The following is a 22,153-nucleotide window of genomic DNA, read 5'->3' on the forward strand; positions in this document are numbered from 1 at the left end:
CTAACAATAAGTCTCCATTTCAGAAAAAAGTTTGGGGATTTGGAAGCTCATGGAGGCTAACGGTTCCTCCATTTACTACAACTGACTATTACAGTACTACAACTGGCTAGTTTACCACCTCCTAGCTTTCTAGATCTATTAAAAAAAATACACACCCACATATAGGATGACATATGTCACAAACACTGGGGATCAGTAGAAACTACCATTCGTTTGGGTAACACATTCATCCTTTTTTATGAGCGTGCTTTATCATATGTTGCAACAATGAGAAAAAAATTAAAACAAGACCACGCATAAGATTAACTGGTAAAAACAATCACTATCTGAGTCAGAATTTTAGAGTGGGAAGGAACCTTAAAGACCATCTAATAGATTTTAGTCAAACTCTTCTGCTTTACAGATGAGGAAATCCAAGTGCAGCTGAGATTTTGCCTAGAACATGCAGTGCTGCTATAGGAATGGAGATGGGCACTATCATTAACTGAATGCCCATTAAGACTGAGGATGTACACAAAGCAGCCCCTCTAAATTCTCACAACAACCTACCACAGTAGCTTTTATTATTCATTGTAATGACGGAAAAAGTGAGGTGTAGAGGTTCTTAATAATATTCCCTAGACCAGATAAAGCCAGGATCCAAAACCAGCTCTGTTTGCCGCCACAGACCACATTTTGAGCACCGCACATGGCTGCTTTTTCTTTCTTTCTTTTTTTTTGCAAGAGGGGGACAGGAGGAATGACCAAGCAGGAAACATGAGTTCTGCTTCCTGCTCCCTCGCACACAATTCATGGACCTAAGGAGAGGTCACTTCAACTTAGCTTTAATGTCTTCATCTCTCAAGTGGGGAGGCCTAGTTCTCTAAACTTTGTGACTCTTTTTTTAAAAACCTTAGAAAAGGACTCTAAGCAGATTTTCCTTCCACTCCTGGGAGCCTATAATACTCATTCTTTGGGAAAAAAAAAAAAAAGAAGGAGTATTCTTTCTTCTATGAGCCATTTTACTGCTGGTGGCTTCCTCTTTAATGGAGTACAGCACCCACCAGGCCACCTCACACACTTGGGCCCTCAAAAACACAGCCTTTCGGGAAGAGACCATAGGGACTAGCTGACCTCTTCCAAACTCTGGTCCAGCCTCTTCTACAGATGGGTAAAGAAATGAAACTCAAGGAGTCAGCTGATTTCCATAAAATGGTTAGAGAGGTAGCTAACTTCCTACCTAGGTCTAATGGATGGTATCCTCTTGTTGCTTATGCGGCCATCTCCCTACATTAACTCCTCCTTCCAGGAAGTCTGCAACCCAGCAGGAAACTCTTTAAAAAGGCAACAATATATCGCTGATTTAGCTACCCAATTAATATTTGTCAACAAGTGTTATACTCATAGTACATGGAACCCTTTGTAATCAGGTGCATGATCTCACCTGACACTGAACTGCCCCTGGCCTCTGTCAGGGTAGGTTCCAAGATGGGCCTTTTGCTTGGCAGCTGCCACAGTGCAGGGCACGCCCAACGTGGAGCGGGGCCCTGACTCTTACTGAAGGTCTACTATACTGGGCTGTACGCTAGACGCACCTCTCATCCTGCTCTATCCTCATATCTACTGGACCTTGTAGGATAAGTCCTCACTTTCCCGCCCCCTTTTAGAGGTGAGGAAACTGAGGCATGGAAAGATTACCCTATGTTCATACTGCTAGGAAGCAGTGGAGACAGGATACACTCCCAAGCCTGCTCTCATTCCAGAGCCTACCTTTAACTACTCACTACCATCATTAACTTTGCCCATTAACTAGAAACAAAAGGAGGAGGGGTGCTGATGTTTCTACCAGTGACCTTGGCTTACTGTTTGAATCTCTTGCCCACACATGGTCACCCAGAGATGGCACTCTCGGGTGGGCCACATGCAGTGCTGTTCATACACCACAGACCTGAACTTAAGCATTTTGTGCTCTAAGGTGGGGCGCTGGCTGAACACCAGCCACCATTCAGAAGACTGATCCTGCCTTAACTTAGGAAGCAGGAGGGCTGTGAAGCTTCAGCCAGGAGAGTCACCCTAAGATTGAATCCCTAAAATCTGCTTCTGCTGGGGAACACTTCCTGTAGGGCCAAGTTCCAGCACGCTGCTTTTTCTGAGGGAAAGCCCACCCATGCTAAGCAGAGACCAACCAGCAAAGGCTGAAAATGGCACCTGGCCCCACATTGTGCCATGTGCAGATATGCAGCCACTGTGACATCGCCCAGGCAAGAGCGTGGCTTTCTTAGGGACTAAAAGCAAAAGTGCTTAGAGGGATCTGAAAGAGGAGTTAGGGAAGGAGAAGAGAGAACCAGTTACTACAACTGTACCGGGCTTCAAGGAGGGGAGCCATTTTGCTTTCAGGCCCCTGCTGATCCCACTCAGCTCAGGCCCTGTAAGTGGCAATGCAAGAGCAGAGCCTTGGGAGGAACCTGGGCCCAAGGAAACAAGGCCCTACAAGTCCACAGCCCCTGCCTGCCAGGCGAGGCATCTGTTAGAGGCTCTTTGGAGATAGATGGGAGACTAGTGCTAAGCAGAACGAAGACTGGGCTTGGAGTCAAGAGGCCAGAATTCTACTCCCCACCCTGCTGCTCACTAACCTCATGATTTGGGGCAAGACAGTTACCCTCCATGGGCCTCAGTTTCCTCACCCCTAAGACAAGAGGGAAGATTGAGCTGATTGCTCAAGTCCTCTGCAGGGCTGAGATTCTGATTCCTCTGTTCTCAGAAACAAATTCAACAACTTTGTTAATTTCTGGGATTTTTTTATTATCAAAAGTATCCTTTAACTTTCTTTCCCCATTCTTTGTTAATATTCAAAAAGAAAGAGTTGTCTGTTAGCAATTTTCCTGAGCATGTTCAATTTTTTCAATGAAGTATGGCATGTAATTACCACTTCCTTTGTTCTTTCACTTAATGTTTTGCAGAGAGGGAAAAGCACTATCAAAATACATCAAATATTACAAAGTGGTAAAAGAGAGAAGTCTTAAAGTCCAAAGTTAAACATGACCATTTTTCAATGTTTAAATGTCTGTATATCCGAGACCTACTGTGACTTCTATAACCTGGTAAGATAGGCATTTTCGTGTAAAATGAGGTTTAGAGAGGTTGACTTACTCAAAGTCACAAAGCAAGTGAGTGGCAAAGTCTAATCACTGGAATAGATGCCCAATAGTCTTTCCACCATAGATCATTATCTTCCTAGCCAACCTGCCTTTCTAGGTTCTCTGCTACTCTTTCTTGGGTTAGAAACGCACACTTTGTACAAAGCAAAGTCAAAACTTATTGCAACAGAACTGCGGCCAGAACTGTACTTGTCCCACTAGGGCCATTGTCCTAAGGTGAAAAATCAATCCTACCCCAAGATATTCCATCCCCACTGACCCTGAGCAGGAGATATTCATGTCTCAGGTAGACCAGAAAATCCAAAGAGTTCAATCAACAAGTCTCTACATACCAGGAATGTTACAGTTTGGAAGGAACTATGAAAAGAGGAAGTTTTCCTGGTGTTTCCTCGCATTGCCTGGATGAATGACTGAATTAGGTGGGACATGCAAGGTAGTCTTCTTACCTACACAGTCAAAAGTCAGCAATAACCTGGTCATTTGTCTCTGGAAATCTGCTTTTGAAGAGGAAGGCAAATGATTTAAAAATGCAGAAAACAGGAAGAAATTCGAGGCAGCATGGCATTAGCCTCCTTATTTCCCCCAAAAGGTCTATAGCCAGACATCACACCTTCACTGCTGCTTCAGCTTCTGTTACTTTCCATGGCTATCAGGATGTGTATGTGTTTAAATACTTCCAGATTTGCTAGTCAGGACATGTGACGCCCTTTTCTCACACATGCCCTAATGAAAGACATAGGAAGCACCCTGCCATTCGCTCAGAATGAAACACACGTGAAGACCCTTCCTCTAAATGAGAATAAGCTTTACCTATGTATTCCCATCAATTTTTCTATCACTGGAACCACAAGTTATGATTTCTAGAATGACAAGACAGACAGACCTGCTGGCCTGACTATGACAGGTTATTTATACCGAGTATTCTTTAAGACAAGGCACAGGCAGGACAAATGCAAAGTGTTTAAAGGAAACGGATCTATAGGGAAAACAATAGCTCGCTTTTGCTTTTCTAGGGTGCTGGGCTAATTGTGAGAATGCAAAGAAAAAGGCCTAAAACTTGGCTACCTCTGTTTAAGACTGGGAATAAAATGTTCCCTTGCTGGGCTTTTAAGAGGTCTCTTTTAAGAACTCTCTGCAACTTCAGCACCACGGACTCAGCACTGCCCCAAGCTCTCCTATAACTGACTTTTATTGCTTTAATTAACCAAGGCTAGGTGGGACAGATTTACTCCATCTGTGTAATGTTACTGTTATCCACCAGTGGCTAGCAGCAGCTCTTTACATGTTGCTCTTGATGCCTGGCCTAAACAATTAGCACCTTATTATAGGCCAGCCTCTCATCTAACTACCATGTGTCTCAACTGAGCACTTTATTTTGTCTTGTTCATGTACTAGTTCAAGAACCTGGGCTCCGCAGTTATAAGAAATCTTAAACTCCTTTTAGGCAGGTGTGTGTTTTCAGTTTCTTATCTCTTCAGGCCCACAAGAACACTAGGGCCACACAGGCATGCAAACAAATACTTCCTGATTGTTTGAACAGCTTCTAGATGTCTATTCTGGGAATAAGCACATGGTTGGAATCTGGGTCTCCATGCCTATCTCAACCCTCTGTACCTGATCCATTGGCCTTCTCTGACGTTGAGGGATCTCAGGTACTTTGAGTTAAGCTCTACTTGGTCTATATGTAACCTTTCCCCTTACCTAAAAGAGTTGGCTGAAACAGACACATGAGCTTCCCATCAGCACCACGTTCAATATTCCTCTAGAAAACCGAACAGATTCCTTGCTTTTGGAATTAAAACTAACTATAACTTATAAGGCATTACCAGTTCCATAACAAACACAGGCCTCCTTCAAATACTCTGGTGAATGAAATGAAAGGGGACAGCTACATAAAGGGGATGGTTAGGAATGCAGGTATGGGAGCTAGGTTTTCTGGTCTCAAATCCTGGCTCTACCACTTACTAGTTGTGTGACCTGAGACCTTGGTCAAGACAGCCTTTCTGCACCTCAGTTTTCCAATCTGTAAAACAGGATAATAGTACCTGCCTCACAGGGCTATTGTTAATAGGACTGAATCAGTTAGTCTTTGTAAAGTGCTTTAGAACAGTGCTTGGCACATAATAAGCACTATTATGCTTAAGTTACTGTTAGATAAAATTAATAACAGTACAGAGATTTAGAACAGACAGACCTATAAATCAGTATGCCTCCAAAAGAATCTGACAGTGATGGGAAAACAAGCAGGTTAACAGAATAATATGCCATCCTTGGTATTTTGATTTTCTGGCAAACATACAATCTTTGAATTGCTTCAGTAAACCAAAAAGAACTCTAGATTTATAGGTGTTTGAAATGTCTAACACATTATCACAACAAATGTGATAAAAATGTTCTGGCTGGGGCTTCCCTGGTGGCGCAGTGGTTGGGGGTCTGCCTGCCGATGCAGGGGACACGGGTTCGAGCCCTGGTCTGGGAGAATCCCACATGCCGCGGAGCAACTGGACCCGTGAGCCACAACTACTGAGCCTGCGCGTCTGGAGCCTCTGCTCCGCAACAAGAGAGGCCGCGATAGTGAGAGGCCCGCGCACCGCGATGAGGAGTGGCCCCCGCTCGCCGCAAATGGAGAGAGCCCTCGCGCAGAAACGAAGACCCAACACAGCCAAAAATAAAAATAATAAATAAATAATAAATAAAAAAATTTTTTAAAAAAATGTTCTGGCTGCATTCAAGCAAAACAACTAGTAAAGGTGTCATTGTTTTAGTAGAGAATTTTAAATGAACATTCTACTGTTTACACCTCTTATATCTACTTAGTCTAACATGTCAGACATTGTTCATAATGTTATTTAGCAAATACTGCCAACCCTTCTCCAGCAAAGAATCTTAGTCAATTATCAGGGGAACACTTCAAATGTATGTTCTATATTTTAAAAGATTCATTGAAAGATGAATCTTTATATAAAGATGATTCCATGGTATCCAAACTCAGAATTTTCTTTCAGTGTCTTTTCTGATCTATTCACTGCCACTTTTTAAACCCTCAATCTTCTTAGATCTCCTAGCTACTAAAATTCCACATCCAGGGTCTCTCCTTTCTGAGCAATCTCTAGCACAAGATACCATTTCTAACATCAGCAGTCCCTTGTTATCTCACCACGGAGGTCCTCTCTAGAATCCAGGCGTCCAACCACACACAAAGGCATCTATGTGCCACAACAGGTGGGGCACCTGTGCTTTCGTTAGGGAGGAAACACTTCCAGTTTCACCTCTCCTAGTTTCCCTGGAGGGCAAAGTTCAACACTGCAGGATGTCTTCCCTGTAGGTTCACCTGCAGAGAATTATGTAGAGACATCAGCAACAACTAATGTCCAGTCTACTAAGAAGTGATCATCTATTTTGGGGCTCAGCAGTTTAGTGCTTAAGAATGTGGGCAGGTACTTCCTCTCCATACCCTCCTCGGACTGACCTCCCTATCCCACTGGGTTCACTGGTGCCACTGTCATAGCTCTTAACCACCATGTTCTGTGGTTATGCTGGCCCTGGATCCTTCGCCTCTGCCTGGGGAGCTTCTCTGGGCAGAAGTTGTGCTCCACTTGTCTTAGTGTTCCACAGCTAGCACAAAGCCCATCTATGCTAAGCTCCCAAGAGTTATGTGTGAAACTGTATTTGAGCTACTATCTGAGAAAAACCAAATGTTCTTTGGATGATCAAGCTGTCAAGGGTTACTTTCACTTTTGAGTACAGGGAGGTTCCTCAAAAATGGGGCATTCAGAAAAGTCATCAGAACCCCTCTTTGTTTCTGTCGTTTTGGGTTAACTTTCCCCCATTTATCCACGTGGCCCCTTTAAAATTTGTTTCATGCCATGTCAGCCCCGCCTTAATGGGCTCCTTCAGTGACCCCACATTCACCTTGCAGGTATCCTTTCTGAATATTCAAGGCCTATATTCTTACTTGGCCACGAGCGGGGCTGGCATTTTTTTCGTCCACGGCTCCCAGCGATCACCAGTCACTGCTGGGAAGCGCTGGGGACGCCTGGGCACTGCGCCCCCCAGCCAGCGCCGACCAAGACTCTCCCCCCCTACTCTCTTTGGGACAATGCTCCGGCAGCCACCCGGGGCAAGGGGATCCTGCAAAGGTTCCGGATCAGCGTTCGGTCAGCCAGCCCCAGAGAGAGAGTGGGGGTGGGGGAATCCCTGGGGTGAAGACGCCTCGGGACTAGTGGGCATTCACTCCTTGCCCAGACCCTTCCCACCGAGAACGACCTAAAGAGGTCTTTATCGCCTCTTTCTTTTCCACCATTCTAGGGACCAGAGAAATGCAAGACAGGAGGCAGGAAGGAGAGCAAGGAGACAGCCTCTCAGGCCAATCACGACGTCCGCCTCCCCTCACTCGGAGTCCGTCTGTCTGTCTCTCTCTCTCTTACACACACGACCTGCTACTTCAACTTCAGCTCTGAGCAAACTGCGCCGCACGTCTCTCCTACTACGAGTCCTCCAGCTCCGGCCCCGGCCCGTGCCTCTCGTCTCACCCCAGCTTTTTCACCCAATCCCAGTTTCCTCACCCAACTGACCGTGAAGCCGGAGGCAGTTCCCCAGTCCCAGGCCCCCGGTGGGGCTCGGCTGCCGCCGCCGCCGTCGCTCCCCCTGCAGCCCCCGACCCGCGATCCGGCCTCGGGCTGCAGCGATGGCTCCCCGGCACGAGGCGCCGCGGCTCCCTGGACTCGGCCAGACACAGGGCGGCGCGCAAGAGAAGCCCATCGAGCTCCCGGCGGTGGTGGCGGTGGTGGCGGCGGCGGCTGCTGGAGCGGCCGCCGCGCAGGCTGATGACGCATGGGCGCGGAGGGGGCGTGGTCCGCGGGGGAGACGCTGGCAGATGACATCTGGCGGCGGGGAGGCTCGGCAGCATGGCGTTTGTGGCTCTGAGTGAGGCGGAGAAGGTGTACATTGTGCATGGCGTTCAGGTAGCGGCAGCAGCGGTACCGGCGCCGGCCGCCGGGTTCCCCTAGGACTGCGGCTGACTGGGTTTACCTTGTGATTAAACCGCTCTGCGGCCGGCGTGCGCAGCTCGAAGCCGGCAATGCGGGCGTATTTGGGACCGGGCGGCGAGAATCCCTTTAGGATTGTATGCGTACTTGCTTCTTTCTGGGTCTACAAGGTTCCACACCTGGGTAGGAAGCGGTGGGCAGTCCCTGATTCTGATAAAGACCCTCTGAGCCTTTGAAGGCTGAGCTGTCCCACTTTTGTTAGGTACATATTCTATCATAATTTTTATCCCATTGAATCTTTGTAACAGTCCTGAAGGTAAGTATTATCTCTACTTTACATATAAGGAACTATGCTCAGAGAGGTTAACTCACTTGTCTGAGGTCACAAAGTAAGTGTGTGGTGGTGTTACCCGAAAACAGGGTTTGCCTCTTGGTGAGTGCCGAGCCAAAGACACAACCAAGCCAAAGATTGGGAGAAGGAAGGATTTATTAATTGCAGCACGTGAGGGGACACTGAGGATCTTTTCCAAAGCAGTGTCTATCCAATTAGCAAAATTGGAGAATAAGCTAAGGGCACATGCATATTCATGTAGAGGCTTGAGCAGAGGAGAATTTAGCATAGAATTGGGGTAAAGGTTAACAGACTCCAAGCTTTAGTTGATTGGAGTCTCCGAAGGTCAAAAAAGGTCAACATCATCCTTCCTCAGGTTGAGACCAGCTTGGGGTGTTATCCGGTAGTTACCATCCTCTAGCTGGGTGGGGGCCTTAGTTCTTGTAGAACAAGTCAAAGATCTGTATCAGATTGTTAAGTATATCCCTTGAGGAAAAACTAGGGCTCTGTTTTATCTCAACTGTTATTTCTTCACTGCTTTTCCTTTTTTCCTGCATTCTTTACTTCCCTCAAGATCATTGATTACAGAGACCTGTTCAAGGGCAAGCATTATGGTCAGGCTTAGATCACAAAAATGCTTAGGCCTAAACTGGCTTCTCTTATGTCCAGAAAGCCATGCCTGGTTCTCTTTTTCCGGGGCCCCCTACCCTCTCTGCTTACAGTGGACCTGGGATATAAATCCAGATCTTTCTGATTGCAAAGCCCAACTCGACTTGCATGCCACTTTCCCTTTTTTAAAATAGGGATTCAAAGGCAAAGGCCAGAGAGACTCCCCGCTTCTACTTCTCTTTCTTCTGTCCTCTGAAAGCATGTTGGGGAAATAAGGGGGAGGGCAAGTTCTGAACCCCACCATTTTCCTACACCTTAAATAGTATATTGACATATATTGCTGTATTGTTATCTTTTTAGGTAGTATTTTTTCCCACATTGGTTCTAAGTTTCTTTAGAATTTCTTTAGAAATTTTGCATTTCTTTGTACAACTTTTGTTTTACTAACTTGTATCAAACTGGTTTTTATATTCAGGAATTTGGGGCAGATGTCAGAGTTTCCAGAATTAGCATTTAATCCTCTTTTGGGGTTTGCTTAACTAGCTAAATATGTACTTTCTTCCTCCATGAAAAGACATTGCTAACCTCCGTCTTAGCCCAGTGATTCTGAAACCTTGAAGCGCCTTTTACTCACAAAATACAGCTTCGCGGGCTTTACCTGGACCTTCTGAATCAGAATCTCTGGGGCTGGGGCCTGGGAATGGGTATTTTCATAAATGTTGGGAGATTTTGATGCAGTCACCAGACGTTGGGCTATGGGCAAGCCTCTGGCCTGGTCCAGCCTGGAGTCTGCTGCAGAAATCTTTGCCCCCCTGCCTGAGGTTGTTGCAGGAGGGGGGACCCCTTCCAGGGCCCGAGAGTGGGCTCTTGTCTAACACCTGGAAATGAATTGTCCGAGGGGACACACGTGCTGACAAAGCAAGAGACTTTATTGGGAAGGGGCACCCGGGCAGAGAGCAGCAGGGTAAGGGAACCCAGGAGAACTGCTCTGCCATGTGACTCGCATTTTCAGGTTTTATGGTGATGGGGTTAGTTTCTGGGTTGTCTCTGGCCAATCATTCTGACTCAGGGTCCTTCATGGTGGCGCGTTCATCACTCAGCCAAGATGGATTCCAGCGAGAAGGATTCTGGGAGGTTGGTAGGACATATTGACTGGTGTCCCCTCTCCTTTTGACCCTTCCTGAATTCTTCAGGTTGGTGATAGCTTGTTAGTTCCGTGTTCCTTACCAGGAACTCCTGTTGTAAGATAACTCATGCAAATGGTTACTATAAGGTCTGGCCAGGGTGGGCGGTTTCCGTCAGTGGTTCCCCTAACAGTGGCCCCCTGCGTCTGTTTAAATGAGAACTTGGAGTCAGACTGAGCAGGGATCCTTTCCCGGCTCCACCATTCACAGTAAGAGTGATTCTTACCTGAGTAGCTGAGCTAGCTACCCCTGTGTAAAATGAGAACTTATCCATCTGGGAGCAGAAAGGGATTGTGAGGAATGATGAGAAAAGAGAATATGGACCACCTGGCATGTGGTCAACCCTGAAGAGAAGTTGGCTCCCTGTCAAGATTTTTCCATCAGAAGTGTGGCTTTGTCCAGAACCATCCATACTATATCCGCGACCTTCATAGTGACCCCATGTGGGGTTCAGCCTGTGGCTGTTGAGATTTAAGCTCTTTTGATCTGGAGGACTAGAGATTGTTAAATTGTCTCAAGACAAGGGGGATTTGTGGCCAGGCCTAGAAAGTCCCTAGGCAGCTCTGGGGCACTGCCTTTTCAGGGCTTCAGCATGGATCACGTAGACTGTGTGACTCTGCCTGTCTTTATGTCTCTGGTGACAGCCCTACTTCTTTCTGCTGAAGTGTCTCACTTCTCCGCAGCCACTTGCTGTCCAGCTGCCCTCCACCTTGGTATGTGCCATCCCCCCACCTTTACTTCTGTGAGGCCTCTCCAGCCTCCCTCCACACCATGACCTGTCAGCTCCTCTTTAACTCCCTTTCCCTCCCAAGTATTTCCCAGATCAGAGATCAGATTGCAAGGAGAGAATCAGTTTCACGCCCCAAAGAGCTGGCCACTCTCTGGATTGTATGCCTTTGAGTCGGGCCCTTTGCAAGGTGAGTGGGATCCCATCCTAAAGGAATGCAGGCCCACCCAACAGGCTTGGAAAGTGGAACGAGGACAACATCTCGTTTTGCCTGCTGTGTCTGGGGCCTGGGCCTGCAAAGCTGGCCCTTCCCAAAGTAGGGTGGCTTTCTAGTAGGGGAGGCCGTCTGGTCTCAGTTCTCCTCCAGCAAGCTCTGTGCTCTTGGACAAGTCAAAGCAAGGTAGTGGGGGTGGGAGGTGGTTAACATCGCCTCAGAGGACTACTTTGAGTCTAAATCCTCCCAAGTGTGTTGGATTAGGAGAGCCAACTGACAATTCCCATTAGGAAGTAGGACTGGGTTACCTGGGTGTGAGGAACAGCAACTCTGGGTTGGGTCATCTGTCCTGCCACTCTGTCACAAACAGGAGGTTAAACTTGGCGCCTCAATGTCCTCGTTTGTAACCTCCCTCCGGGTTGTTTTTGAGGATTCAGTGAGTTAATATGTGCTGCCAGAAGCAGAAGAAGGAACTGCTGAGCCCTTGGGTTGGTTCTTGCATTCTCTCAACATGTCTCCAGTTCTTGCAGGGACTCCTGTGTGCTGCACTGTGCTGAGGATTCTCCTATAACTCTGTAGGGTCGGGGTTATTCCCGCTTTCCAGACAAAGAGACAGACTCAGAGCTGTTGAGGAACTAACTTGCTCAAGGTCAAAAAGCTGGCGTGGAACAGTGGAGTTTTAGATATAGGTTGGCGGTGACTCTGTGCCACTCCCAACCAGCAGGGTTTTTGTGATCACACAGGTAACAACTTGAAAGTCACGAGGAGCCATCCTAGCATCCAGAAGGCCTTTACCTAGAAAGGTGCTCAGTCCCCTCTGCTGAGAACAGGGTTCCACTCCCTGGTGTGGTCCGTCACCTGTGGACGTCTCTATTGATTTTTTAAATGGAGCTTTCACTTCAGGGCAGCCCATGTTTAAGTGTTCACATGGATTGATTCCTTAGCTCCTGGGTACTACAGATGAATAAAAATTGTGGTAGGGCGTCAGGCTCTGAGCCAGGCCAAGCAGGTTTGGCGATTTCCTAAGCCTTTTATGAGGAAAAGTGGATTTTTAAAAAGTCCTGTGTGCAGTGATTCAGGAACTTTGTTTTTCTCCTGTTGTGTGCTTTTTTCTATGAAAAAGATTATACTTTATGCATCCCTGGAAAGGGAAATTTGTAGCTTTTTTGTTTATCTCTTACTTGTCACCCGAGCCTTCCTGACTGAGCCTTCCCCAGGGGGGCAGAGACTGATTTAAAGGCTGGAAAGGCAAGCTCTGGTGAGGCCCCGTTTTCTGACACCCCTCCAGCTGCATTTTGGAACAGTGGGTTGTCACTCCAAAGGGTTGTGACTAGAGTGAGTGGTAATTTAAAGCAAGAGTGGGAAGCCCTGTAGCCTTGCGGCCTCCCTGCTTTCACAGTCGTCATCACCATCATTAGGACAAACTGGTATAGCCAGCCAGTTCGTCCTTTGAGGGAGGCCTGTGCTGCCTCCTTTGCACAGTGAAGAGACTCTTTAGAATGCAGGAGACTGTGTGGAATTGGGGTTAAGAGCTCTGGCTTGGAATTCAAGTGCTATTTACTGGCTGTGACGTTGGGCCAGCCATTTAGCATCTTTCAACCTGATCCCCATTTGTAAAATGGAATGAAAATTTGCTCTCTTACATTATAGGGTTATTGCGAGGATTCAACATGTTAACTATATAGTGTTCCTAGCACATTATCTGGTAGACAGTAAATGCACATTCAATGATAGCTACTATTAGTTCTTGCAAATAGTTGTGGCTCTTTTAATTTATAGATCCACAGAATTAGAGAAGCACCTTTGAGGCCGTCTAATTCAATCTCTACATCTACAAATGAGGAAATTAGTCTAGAGGGGAAGGGTTAGGGTTAGGGTTAGTCCTAGGTCAAGCAGCTAGTTAATGGCAGGACCAGGCCTGGAGGCCATGACTGATGCTCCTAGTGATTGCTCACACTTGTGCCATGCCTACAATCCACCAAGGACTCATCGTAAATGCTATTTCTGGGCCAGGTGTTCACTTCCTAGCAGGGCACACCTGGGGGACAGGGCAAGCCGAGATTGACCTAGGATGCTTTCATGTGGGTAGGCGTGGGTGGGCTTGTGAAGAGACACAGTTATATAGTTTTGGGATCCTCCAGGGAAGAGAACTCACTCTGTAGAGTTCAGGAGACTCATTCTCCTAGACTTGAAATTCTGTTGCTTTTCGAGAACATGTCTCCCCAGGCTTCAGATAGGGATTGCCTCCAGGGAGGGGATGGCTGGGAGTCGACTGGCTGCAAAAGGACTTCAACCTGATTTAGGATGTTTATTTTCTCTCCTTTAACTGGAGTTTAAAGAGTGAAAGAGTTGAAACAAACACGACAGATGGTAGTAGTTGGTACTGTGTGGTGAGAGTATTCAGTGTTTTCCTTTTCTGTATTTTAATTTCTCAAAATAAAAAAGTCAATCAGATATGCAGTGAGCCAAGCAGTTTAAAGATAAATTTCTGACAGATACATACTTCAGAACAGTGGTGGTTCGTTTGTTTGGTTTTTGTTTTTAACATTTTGAGGAGCATTAATCCCTTTGAGAATCTGATGAGGCTAATGATTTTTTTGCTGAAAGAAAGAGCTTTCAAAAAATGTTTACAGAGAATGAGGACAATCTCTATGAGCTGATGTGGAGTGATTTCCTGCATATGTATTGTTAATTGTTTAAAAAAAGAAGCTACGTGTAAAAGAGTATCTGTAGTATGCCATATTTTATATAAGAAAATAAGGGATATTAAAAATACTCTTATCTGTTCATTTGTGCAAAGGAAGTACATGAACGATGGACTGGGAACTAAAGAGATTGTTTACCTGCCTGGAGCTGGTGGGAAGGGGGTAGGAAGGCGGGGGGGATGAAAATAGGGATGAGGGGTGAGTGACATTTCTCTGATCACACCTTTTCTGATAGCTTTGACTCTTAGAGCCCTGGTGATAGTAATTAAAAGTAGCCAGGATGTGGGGGACCCAAAATGGAACCCCAGCAGTTACAAATGAACTGACAGGGGTACAGATGAGTAACAGAGGCACAGGAAGGATGCGGAAAGACAACTGGAAACAGTATTTTGAGTGGGTGCTGTAAGGCTAAAGACAAAAAGAACTCTACACAAATACTCTATTAGTAAATTTGTTTTTCACAGGGGTATGGCGTAGTAATTCTGAAACGACTTTATATATATACAGAGATTTAACAAATACATAAATACATTGTAGATAATGAGAGCCAGGTTTCTCCCTGTCTGAGAAAGAAGTTACAAATAAGACAAGGAGGTAGGTTAGAACCAACTCTCAGTATGAACACATGACTTTTTAACAGATACGTGGATAGATACAGAAATAAATATAGGTGTGTGTATGTGTGTGGGTTAGTACACATACGTATATTTTCTAGCACTATTCTACTGAGACGATCTAGAAGCAATGATACCCCAGTAGCAGTGAACCTACTTAGCACCCAGATCCTGGTTTTTAAGTACTATTCTGCAATGAAAGGAACCAGGGCTCCTTGGAAAAAGGGCTGATCCCAGGGCTGGGGCAAGTAAAATACAAGTGGCTGGAACACCTTGTGTTGTCAGAAGTAAAGAAGTACTCAGAAGAGATTGGAGACATGTTGAGAGAATGCAAGAACCAACCCAAAGGAGCTCCCAGTGGCCAAATCTGGGACACTCTGAGCAACAAGATAAATAATGGAAGTACTGGATTACAACCACAGCATAAAATAGTTATCTATGAGTTATACCGATAGAAGTAAATAATTGAGGAAGTAAATAACTGGGGATAAGGCCAGGCAGTACGTAGACCACCCTGAAACCCATCCTCTGTAGCAGGGGTTGGCAAACTTTTCCTGTGAAGGACTAAATAGTAATGATCTGGGGGCTGCAGGTCATGTGGTCTCTATCTCAACCCCTCAGCTCTGCTGCTGTGGTATGAGAGCAGCCACAGAATACCTGAGCGAGCGGGCACGGCTGCGTTCCAGTAGAACAGCTTATGAAAACAGGCGGCCCGCAGGCCTAACTTTGTTGATCCTGTTCTAGAGAATGCCTGTTTTAGAAGATCTTTTAGAAGATACCAGTTAGTTGTTTTTAGCTGTTTACAGACTAGATCTGATTGGGTTTGGGGGGTCGGAGGGCTACAGCCAAGACAGTTGTACCTGTAGCTCTGACATCCGTACTTCTTGTGACTTCAGAATTGCAGATTTGGAAAGAGACAGCTTTTATTTTGTCTGTTCAGATCTTGTTTGTGTGTGCCTGTTCTGTATAGTGGTACGTAGTTTGGACTTTGCGCTCCGACAGACCTGGGATGGAAGCTGAGCTTTGCTGTCCCTAGCTGTGGGACCTTGGACGTGAGTCGCTTAACTTCTCTGAGTCTCCATTTCCTCATTTGTAAAATAGTAATGTTATTACCTATGAGGACAGAATTTTTGAATGAATCACTAAGAGAAAAGGAGTTGTTGTACCACATATTTCTCTGTGGGGGGAAGGGAGTGAGTCAGTTGAAGAGTCTGTTAGAGGTTTAGGATTATAACCTTAGGATTTTGATTGTTGCACTCAGGAAGACCTCCGCATGGATGGCCGTGGCTGTGAAGACTACCGATGTGTTGAAGTGGAAACTGACGTGGTGTCCAACACCAGTGGGTCTGCCAGAGTCAAACTGGTGAGTACTGTGGCCACAGTCTGTACCCAGGTGGAGGAATGGGTAGGCTCTGGGGAACCAGTTGCAGGCCCCTCTGGGCTTTTGGAGTGCATATTGTTCCAGGGGAAATCTAAGACCCAAGCCAGACTCTGGGAGGGGGTCTATATACATCTGAAGGACCCCTCACCTTCTCAAAGGGCCACTTTCCAAGTCCCAGCACTGATGCTAAGCGAGTGCCCTGGAGGTGTATGTCTGGGAGAGGAGGGTGTGGTTGGGTGCCTGGCTGCCTGCCCCGAGTGAGGACCCTTCTTGCATGTGTCTGCAGGGTCACACAGACATTTTGGTGGGAGTGAAAGCAGAAATGGGGACGCCGAAGCTGGAGAAGCCAAATGAAGGTTACCTGGAGTTCTTTGTTGACTGGTCAGTGCTCTGCAGATGTTTTTAAAGAAAAATGATTTAGAAGATAGAAGATTCAGAGAATGAACCTCTGGTTTCTTGTTGAGCCCACTCTTATTTTGTATTTAATCATCATTCACCAGCCGGCAGGTATTTACTGAGTTCTCCTGTGTGCCAGGCACGGGGAAATGTGAAAGGAGGCCTTGGCTCAGGTCCTGCCCTTGTCCTAATCAGCTGGCCCTCGCTGCGCTTCATTCTCCCTGTCTGAACAAGGAGGGTGTCTGCCAGGCAGCCCAGCACATGGTAGTTGTGAGAGTCAAATTAAATGATGTCCTGTTTCTCTTCCTGCTCTAGTTTTGCAGAAGACTTTTCACGACTTGCTTGGCAGAGCAGGGACTAGGGCCAGCCAAGCAGCCTGACAGGCCGAGGGGGTGGCAGCTGGGCAGGAAGTGTGGGTACTGGGAAAAGCAGAGACTCAGCAGTCTCCGCAGCCAGCCAGCCAGCCTTGTTGCTGGCTTCCTTCCCTGGCTAGCTGTGTGACCTCAGGTTAGTTACTCAGTCCCTCTGTGCCTAAATTTCTTTATCTAAAAAATTGAGATGATAATACTGTTGTGATGATGAGGAAGCAAAGTAATGAAAATAGAGCGAGCATCCAGCACAGTGACTGGTTCAGTGGGCTTTCAAAAGTGTTCTTTCTCTCCCTCGTGTTACCTCCCCTTCTAGGGGTTGGGGCTTTTTATCGGGTTGCCAGCCCAGTCTCATCTTCTATCTGGAACTCCTCTTCTAGCTAGGTGGTGACAGCAGACCTTCTTGAGGTGGGTAAGGCTCTATCGGCTCACGCTAGGTGCAGGTATGTAATATTGGTACTTTACTGGGAGGGGTGGCAAGACCACTCCCCCCATTCAAACATTTCCTGAAAGGACTCACAGGACTTAGCATAGAGCATGGAGTTGTACTCAGAGCTATGATTATCACAGAAATGCAGCAACACGTGTGTGATGATTCTGCCTAAGAAAACCCATTAGAGACTCAGCACCCAAGATTTTGATTGGGGCTGGTCACATAGGCACCCTCTGCTTTACACATACCAAAGTTCCAGACTCCCAGAAGGAAAGCAGGTGTTTAGCATAAACCACGTTATTTGCACAGTCTAGGCACAGGAGACCCAGTTTACTGTTGACTGAGTCCACTCTGAGAGCCAAGTGCCCAGATGCCAGCGGAGGACCAACCTTGCAAGCAGACCCTTCTAAAGGTAGCAGCCTTGCACCTGCAATGTCAGCCCTTTTCTGCAAAGATGCTAACCCACATTTGCACAGCGAGTTACAGTCTTCCAGTCTTCACTTCCAGACACAGAAGTTGATCCTCACAACACTCCTGTGAGAGAGATGACAAAAGGGGTTCAGAGAGGGTAAGTGACTTTCCTGGGGTCACACAGCTAGTAATGCCAGCTCAGGTCTATCCAGTGCTGAGTCTTTGCTCTTTCTACTTCATGTAGCCTGCAGGAGCCAGCTTTAGAGGGATATCCTGCTTAGAGTTTTCAGAATGTGCCTGCATTCATCTTACTGGCCAGTTTTCCTTCCAGCCCATCCCTGCCCTGGCCCTGGCCCCCCCAGAGCAGTCTCCTCTTGGTTCTGCCCAGCTGCTCTCAGCAGTCTGAGTTGTCCAGTGGAATCGGCCCATCCTTTAAGTTGCTGTGCATGATGGTGAACTTGTTAAGGCCTCCAACTTATCCTTTCCTTTGCTCGTGGAGGAAGAAATAAATGCCTCTCCTGCCTTGATCTGCCTGATTTGGTGCAGTAAGCAGTCACTGAGGAGCAGACGCCACGTGTTAGGGGCTGTAATTTGCTTTCCTTTTCTTCCTCTTCATTATCCTTCTGCCTCATTCATCTTAGGCAGACCAAAGGCAGTCAGCCCAGCCACACCAAAGAGAGGGTGTTGCACTCAGATGGTTGGTATAGGAGACACGTTTCATTGTGGCTCTGTGTCTGAACATGACTCCAGTTAGCCTGCTGCTCTTGTCCCTTTCTTGTCCCAGCTGTAAGAGGGTGGCTCCAGGGTGAGAGGAGCCTTTGAGCTGCCTCTTCCCAAGATCTGGCTTCTAGAAGTAAACCTCTGTCTCCTGGCTGAGAGTGGCTGCCTGCCGGTCTCTTTTCCCCGTTTGTAAGTCTCAAGAGAACCTCACCAGGCCCAGAAACTCCATTTCCCAGGGAGTTCTCCTGAGTCTGTTTCTCCAGGTGGCACCCTTCGGTGTCTTTAAGTGGCTCAGTGTGATCAGCCCAGCGGGTAGAATCACCATGAGAATTCATAAAACCCCATTTTCCTGCAAAGAAGAGCGAGGTTACCAAGCACCACTGGCTGCCACCTTTATCAGAACCTCATTTGCATATTCAAGGAGCAACTCATAATTGTGTAAACAAATAAACCCCTTTATTTCAATCCAATGAATAGGAATGGCTTCTGGGCACCTGTGGCTATGCCCAGCCATGAGGGTGCTGCCCCCAACCCCATCCGGGCCCCAGGCGTGGGGCCTCTGCTGGAGAGCTCAAGGCATGCACCCATCCACAGGCTGAAACAGAGTTGTTACCCAGTGGGAGGAAAGTAATTGGGGGTGGGGGGCTCCTGCCTGACTGAGCCCAGCTTGACTTAACTACTTACTAGCAACTTTCATGTTTTAATTATTTAAATTACCAGTGGTAATTACCAGAGAGGTCACAGAAAACGAATTGCTTTTCTGCTAATTCCTTCTACTTCTATTTGTCTACTTGGAATAATATATGGAGCCTGGGGTAGACACCTTCTCCCACCCCAGTGATTTTCCCTGGGTCTTAGAAATGATGCCCTTAGGAAAGGGTACCCATGACACAGACCCTGATCCCCATACCAGTGGAGGAGGAAAACCTTGGGGTTCCTGAGATCTGCTCCAGAGATGCCTGGCAGCACTTTGACTAAACTGGGAGCACACTCGGACCTTCTAACTCCTGTCTCTATGTCTTTGCTTTGTTAGTTGTAGCCTGAGAATAGGCCATTTTAAATAAGAAGCTTGAAACTTTGGGAAAAGATGGTTTCCATCTAAAGCCCAGAAGGTAAGAATTTAGTGAGCTGGTGTTTCACTCTGGTTACCACCAGGTGGCAGACCATCAAGTCACTTCTTGGCTCTCTGGCCACCATGTTCATGGGTTTAGGAGCTGTGTTTGGTCTCTCAGAGAGGCTGCGGGTTGTAACTGGAGGAGGTGAGGAGAACACGTTTCGTTCATAGACATTTCAGCGTGCCCGGCACTTGTCACTTCTCTGGGATCTCAACTACTTTTAAATGTGACCACTTGTTTTTTTTCACTAATATTGAACTGGAAGCTTCAAGCCCTGAATTGGTGGGTGGAGCCACTTGATCTCTGTTCCTTACCTACTTCATGCTGCTTGAAGGGGGCACCATTCTCGGCTGAAGGGCTGGGGGTGGGGGCAAAGCAGAGAGGCAACCTGCAGAAGTTATTTGAGGTTCGCTGTGCTCTGAAAGTCTCCAGAGCGAACGATATAATTCTCCCAGGAACTTCAAACAAGGGCTTACAATGAAACACTCAGAATGTGCCACTGTTCCCATACCCGTTTATAGGGAAGCTTTTGCAGGCTCAGAAGTGAGCACGTGTGCTCCCTGAGGAATTGGGACCTACCCGGGGGCTAGATGACTAGAGGGATAAGGCCCGGAGTCATCCCTGGCCCAGGTACCTACTAAATCACTTTTTCTGCCGTGGGCCTGGCCTGGCCTGGCTGTAAGGCTTCACAGATTTGCAGGCTAGATTGACAGCAAGGGAAACAACAATGGGCCTAGTATCTGAAGTCCTGTTCCAGGTAGACATGGCCTTGATCTCAGCCTAATCCAGTTAAACCAGAGATGTGCCAAGCAGGAGGAGCACAGTGGAGGTGATAAGTCAGGAGGTTGGAGAACTGGGAGGGGCAGCGTTCCCAGGATTTTTATGTTTATCCAGCGCAATAAGCGATTTCCCAACAGCCCTGGAAGAGGGGCTGGGTCATACTTTATGAAGGATCTGAATTGGTTTTGGTAATTGTAATTATAGAAACCACTTGTTTTATGCCAAAAACAAACAAACAAACAAAAAAAACAAACCCAAGTATATATTCCTCTACTGAAAGAATATATTGTGATGCCTGTGAACAGGAGGCTAGGATTACCAGCCTGCATTCTCTCGCTCTCTTTTTTTACTTGGCACTTAATAGAGAAGCTTTTTATTTAGGACTCCCTTGGTCTGCATTCGTTGACTCCAACATTTGTGGCCTAGTAATAAGTCCCAAGACCAGAGCACCCATTCATTACCTTGAGGCATAAGACAGACCCAAGGAGCGCTAACCTGACTAATGTTAGGCTACAAGCCAAGCATGCTGAATTACACATTCAGGGAGAGTCCAGAGCAGGAGCTTTCCGTAGTCTCATGAGCATCTAAACCTTCCTTTCTCTGGCCACCAGCTATGCTGAAAGAGTTAACCTGTATTTTAAAAAGGAAAAAAAAGAGAAACCTTTTAAAATGGGAAAATTTTCCACTTTAAACCAGCCCAGTGTCAAAAACAACCAATGGGGGGTGGTTTTGTAGGTAGATTATGGGCCTGGGAAGTTCTTAAACCATCCCTTCGGGCTGTAAAAGCGTTTAGTGCGTCAATCCCCAGTAATTAGTCCCTCCCAGAAGGATGTGGCCCACTGTAATCAGGGAAAGGTCAACATTTTAAGCATAAGCATCTCTGCCTGGATTTGTTTACACAGTGGTCTATTTAGATGCATTGTTTTTTTTTATAAATTTATTTATTTATTTTTGGCTGCATTGGTGGTGGTTTTTTTTTTTTAATTAATTAATTTATTTTTGGCTGTGTTGGGTCTTCGTTTCTGTGCGAGGGCTTTCTCCAGCTGCGGCAAGCGGGGGCCACTCCTCATTGTGGTGCGCGGGCCTCTCACTGTCGCGGCCTCTCTTGTTGCGGAGCACAGGCTCCAGATGCGCAGGCTCAGCAGTTGTGGCTCATGGGCCTAGTTGCTCCGCGGCATGTGGGATCTTCCCAGACCAGGGCTCGAACCCGTGTCCCCTGCACTGGCAGGCAGATTCTCAACCACTGCGCCACCAGGGAAGCCCTAGATGTGTTTTTAAACACTTAAAAGATGGGACTTAATATTAATGGCTTAGCGTTTAAATTAGAAACATGTTGTCTTTTGCTAGCCGTGCAAAATAATGAACTTGGTCTCTAGTGACTTGATTATTTTACCATAAATGAGCTTCTTTTCATGGCTCAGTGCCCGAGTCTGGCAGAGGCAGTGAGGGAACAGTGAGGTTGCTATGACAGTAATGAAGTTTCTCATACAGGTTTTAAATTGGGGTTCTGCTGGCTCGTAGTAGTAAGGGAAGACTATGAGAGTAGCAAAGTTATTATACAACGATACACTCTCATTGTTTTAGGATTCATCTTACATCTATATTAGAATGGACCAGACAAAAGGGACACTTAAATATATTAGGTGAGGTTTCTTTCAGCATTACACAAACGGGGTGGGTACAGCCTTGAGCCTTCACATAGGTTTTGCTTTGCCTGGAATCCCCTTGCGTATCTATGGTCTGACCAGCTTCTACTCATCTTCAGGTTCAAGGCCTCCTATAACCCTCAACACTGGTTGACATCCCTATTGACCCCGCACTCCTCCTGTTTGCCCACTATCATGTGACTCCCCCCAGCAGTTGGAATTGCTGACTTAGGGTCTGCATCTGCCTTGCTCAGTCTCTAGGTCTCCAGTGCCTAGCTTAGGGCCTGGGACCTTCCAGGTGGATGAGTGGATGGACAGATGGATGGGGACCAGAAAGCTTCAGTATGTGATTTTGTAGAGACCATACTGAAATAACTGATTTCTTGTCTTTCTA

At 46.8% G+C, this 22,153-nt stretch overlaps 2 protein-coding genes across 5 annotated transcripts in view; one reads left to right on the forward strand and one right to left on the reverse strand.

Annotated features, from left to right (window-relative positions):
- The window catches only part of ZDHHC3 (zinc finger DHHC-type palmitoyltransferase 3), a 66,591-nt gene extending 58,643 nt beyond the window's left edge, over positions 1 to 7,948 (reverse strand). For all 4 annotated transcript variants that reach the window (XM_059939411.1, XM_059939410.1, XM_059939413.1 and 1 more), the window contains exon 1: positions 7,712 to 7,948. The gene's annotated coding sequence lies outside the window, so the exon portion shown is untranslated. The remainder of the gene's footprint in view (positions 1 to 7,711) is intronic.
- A 64-nt stretch (positions 7,949 to 8,012) lies between these two features.
- EXOSC7 (exosome component 7) overlaps positions 8,013 to 22,153 on the forward strand; it is a 29,583-nt gene continuing 15,442 nt past the window's right edge. Inside the window, exons 1-3 of the mRNA XM_059937609.1 lie at positions 8,013 to 8,101; positions 15,771 to 15,872; positions 16,177 to 16,271. Coding sequence (XP_059793592.1) covers positions 8,045 to 8,101; positions 15,771 to 15,872; positions 16,177 to 16,271 — 254 coding nt within the window. The 5' untranslated portion in view covers positions 8,013 to 8,044. The remainder of the gene's footprint in view (positions 8,102 to 15,770; positions 15,873 to 16,176; positions 16,272 to 22,153) is intronic.

The sequence above is a fragment of the Balaenoptera ricei genome, chromosome 11 (genome assembly GCF_028023285.1).
Source record: "Balaenoptera ricei isolate mBalRic1 chromosome 11, mBalRic1.hap2, whole genome shotgun sequence".
Lineage (NCBI taxonomy): Eukaryota > Metazoa > Chordata > Mammalia > Artiodactyla > Balaenopteridae > Balaenoptera > Balaenoptera ricei.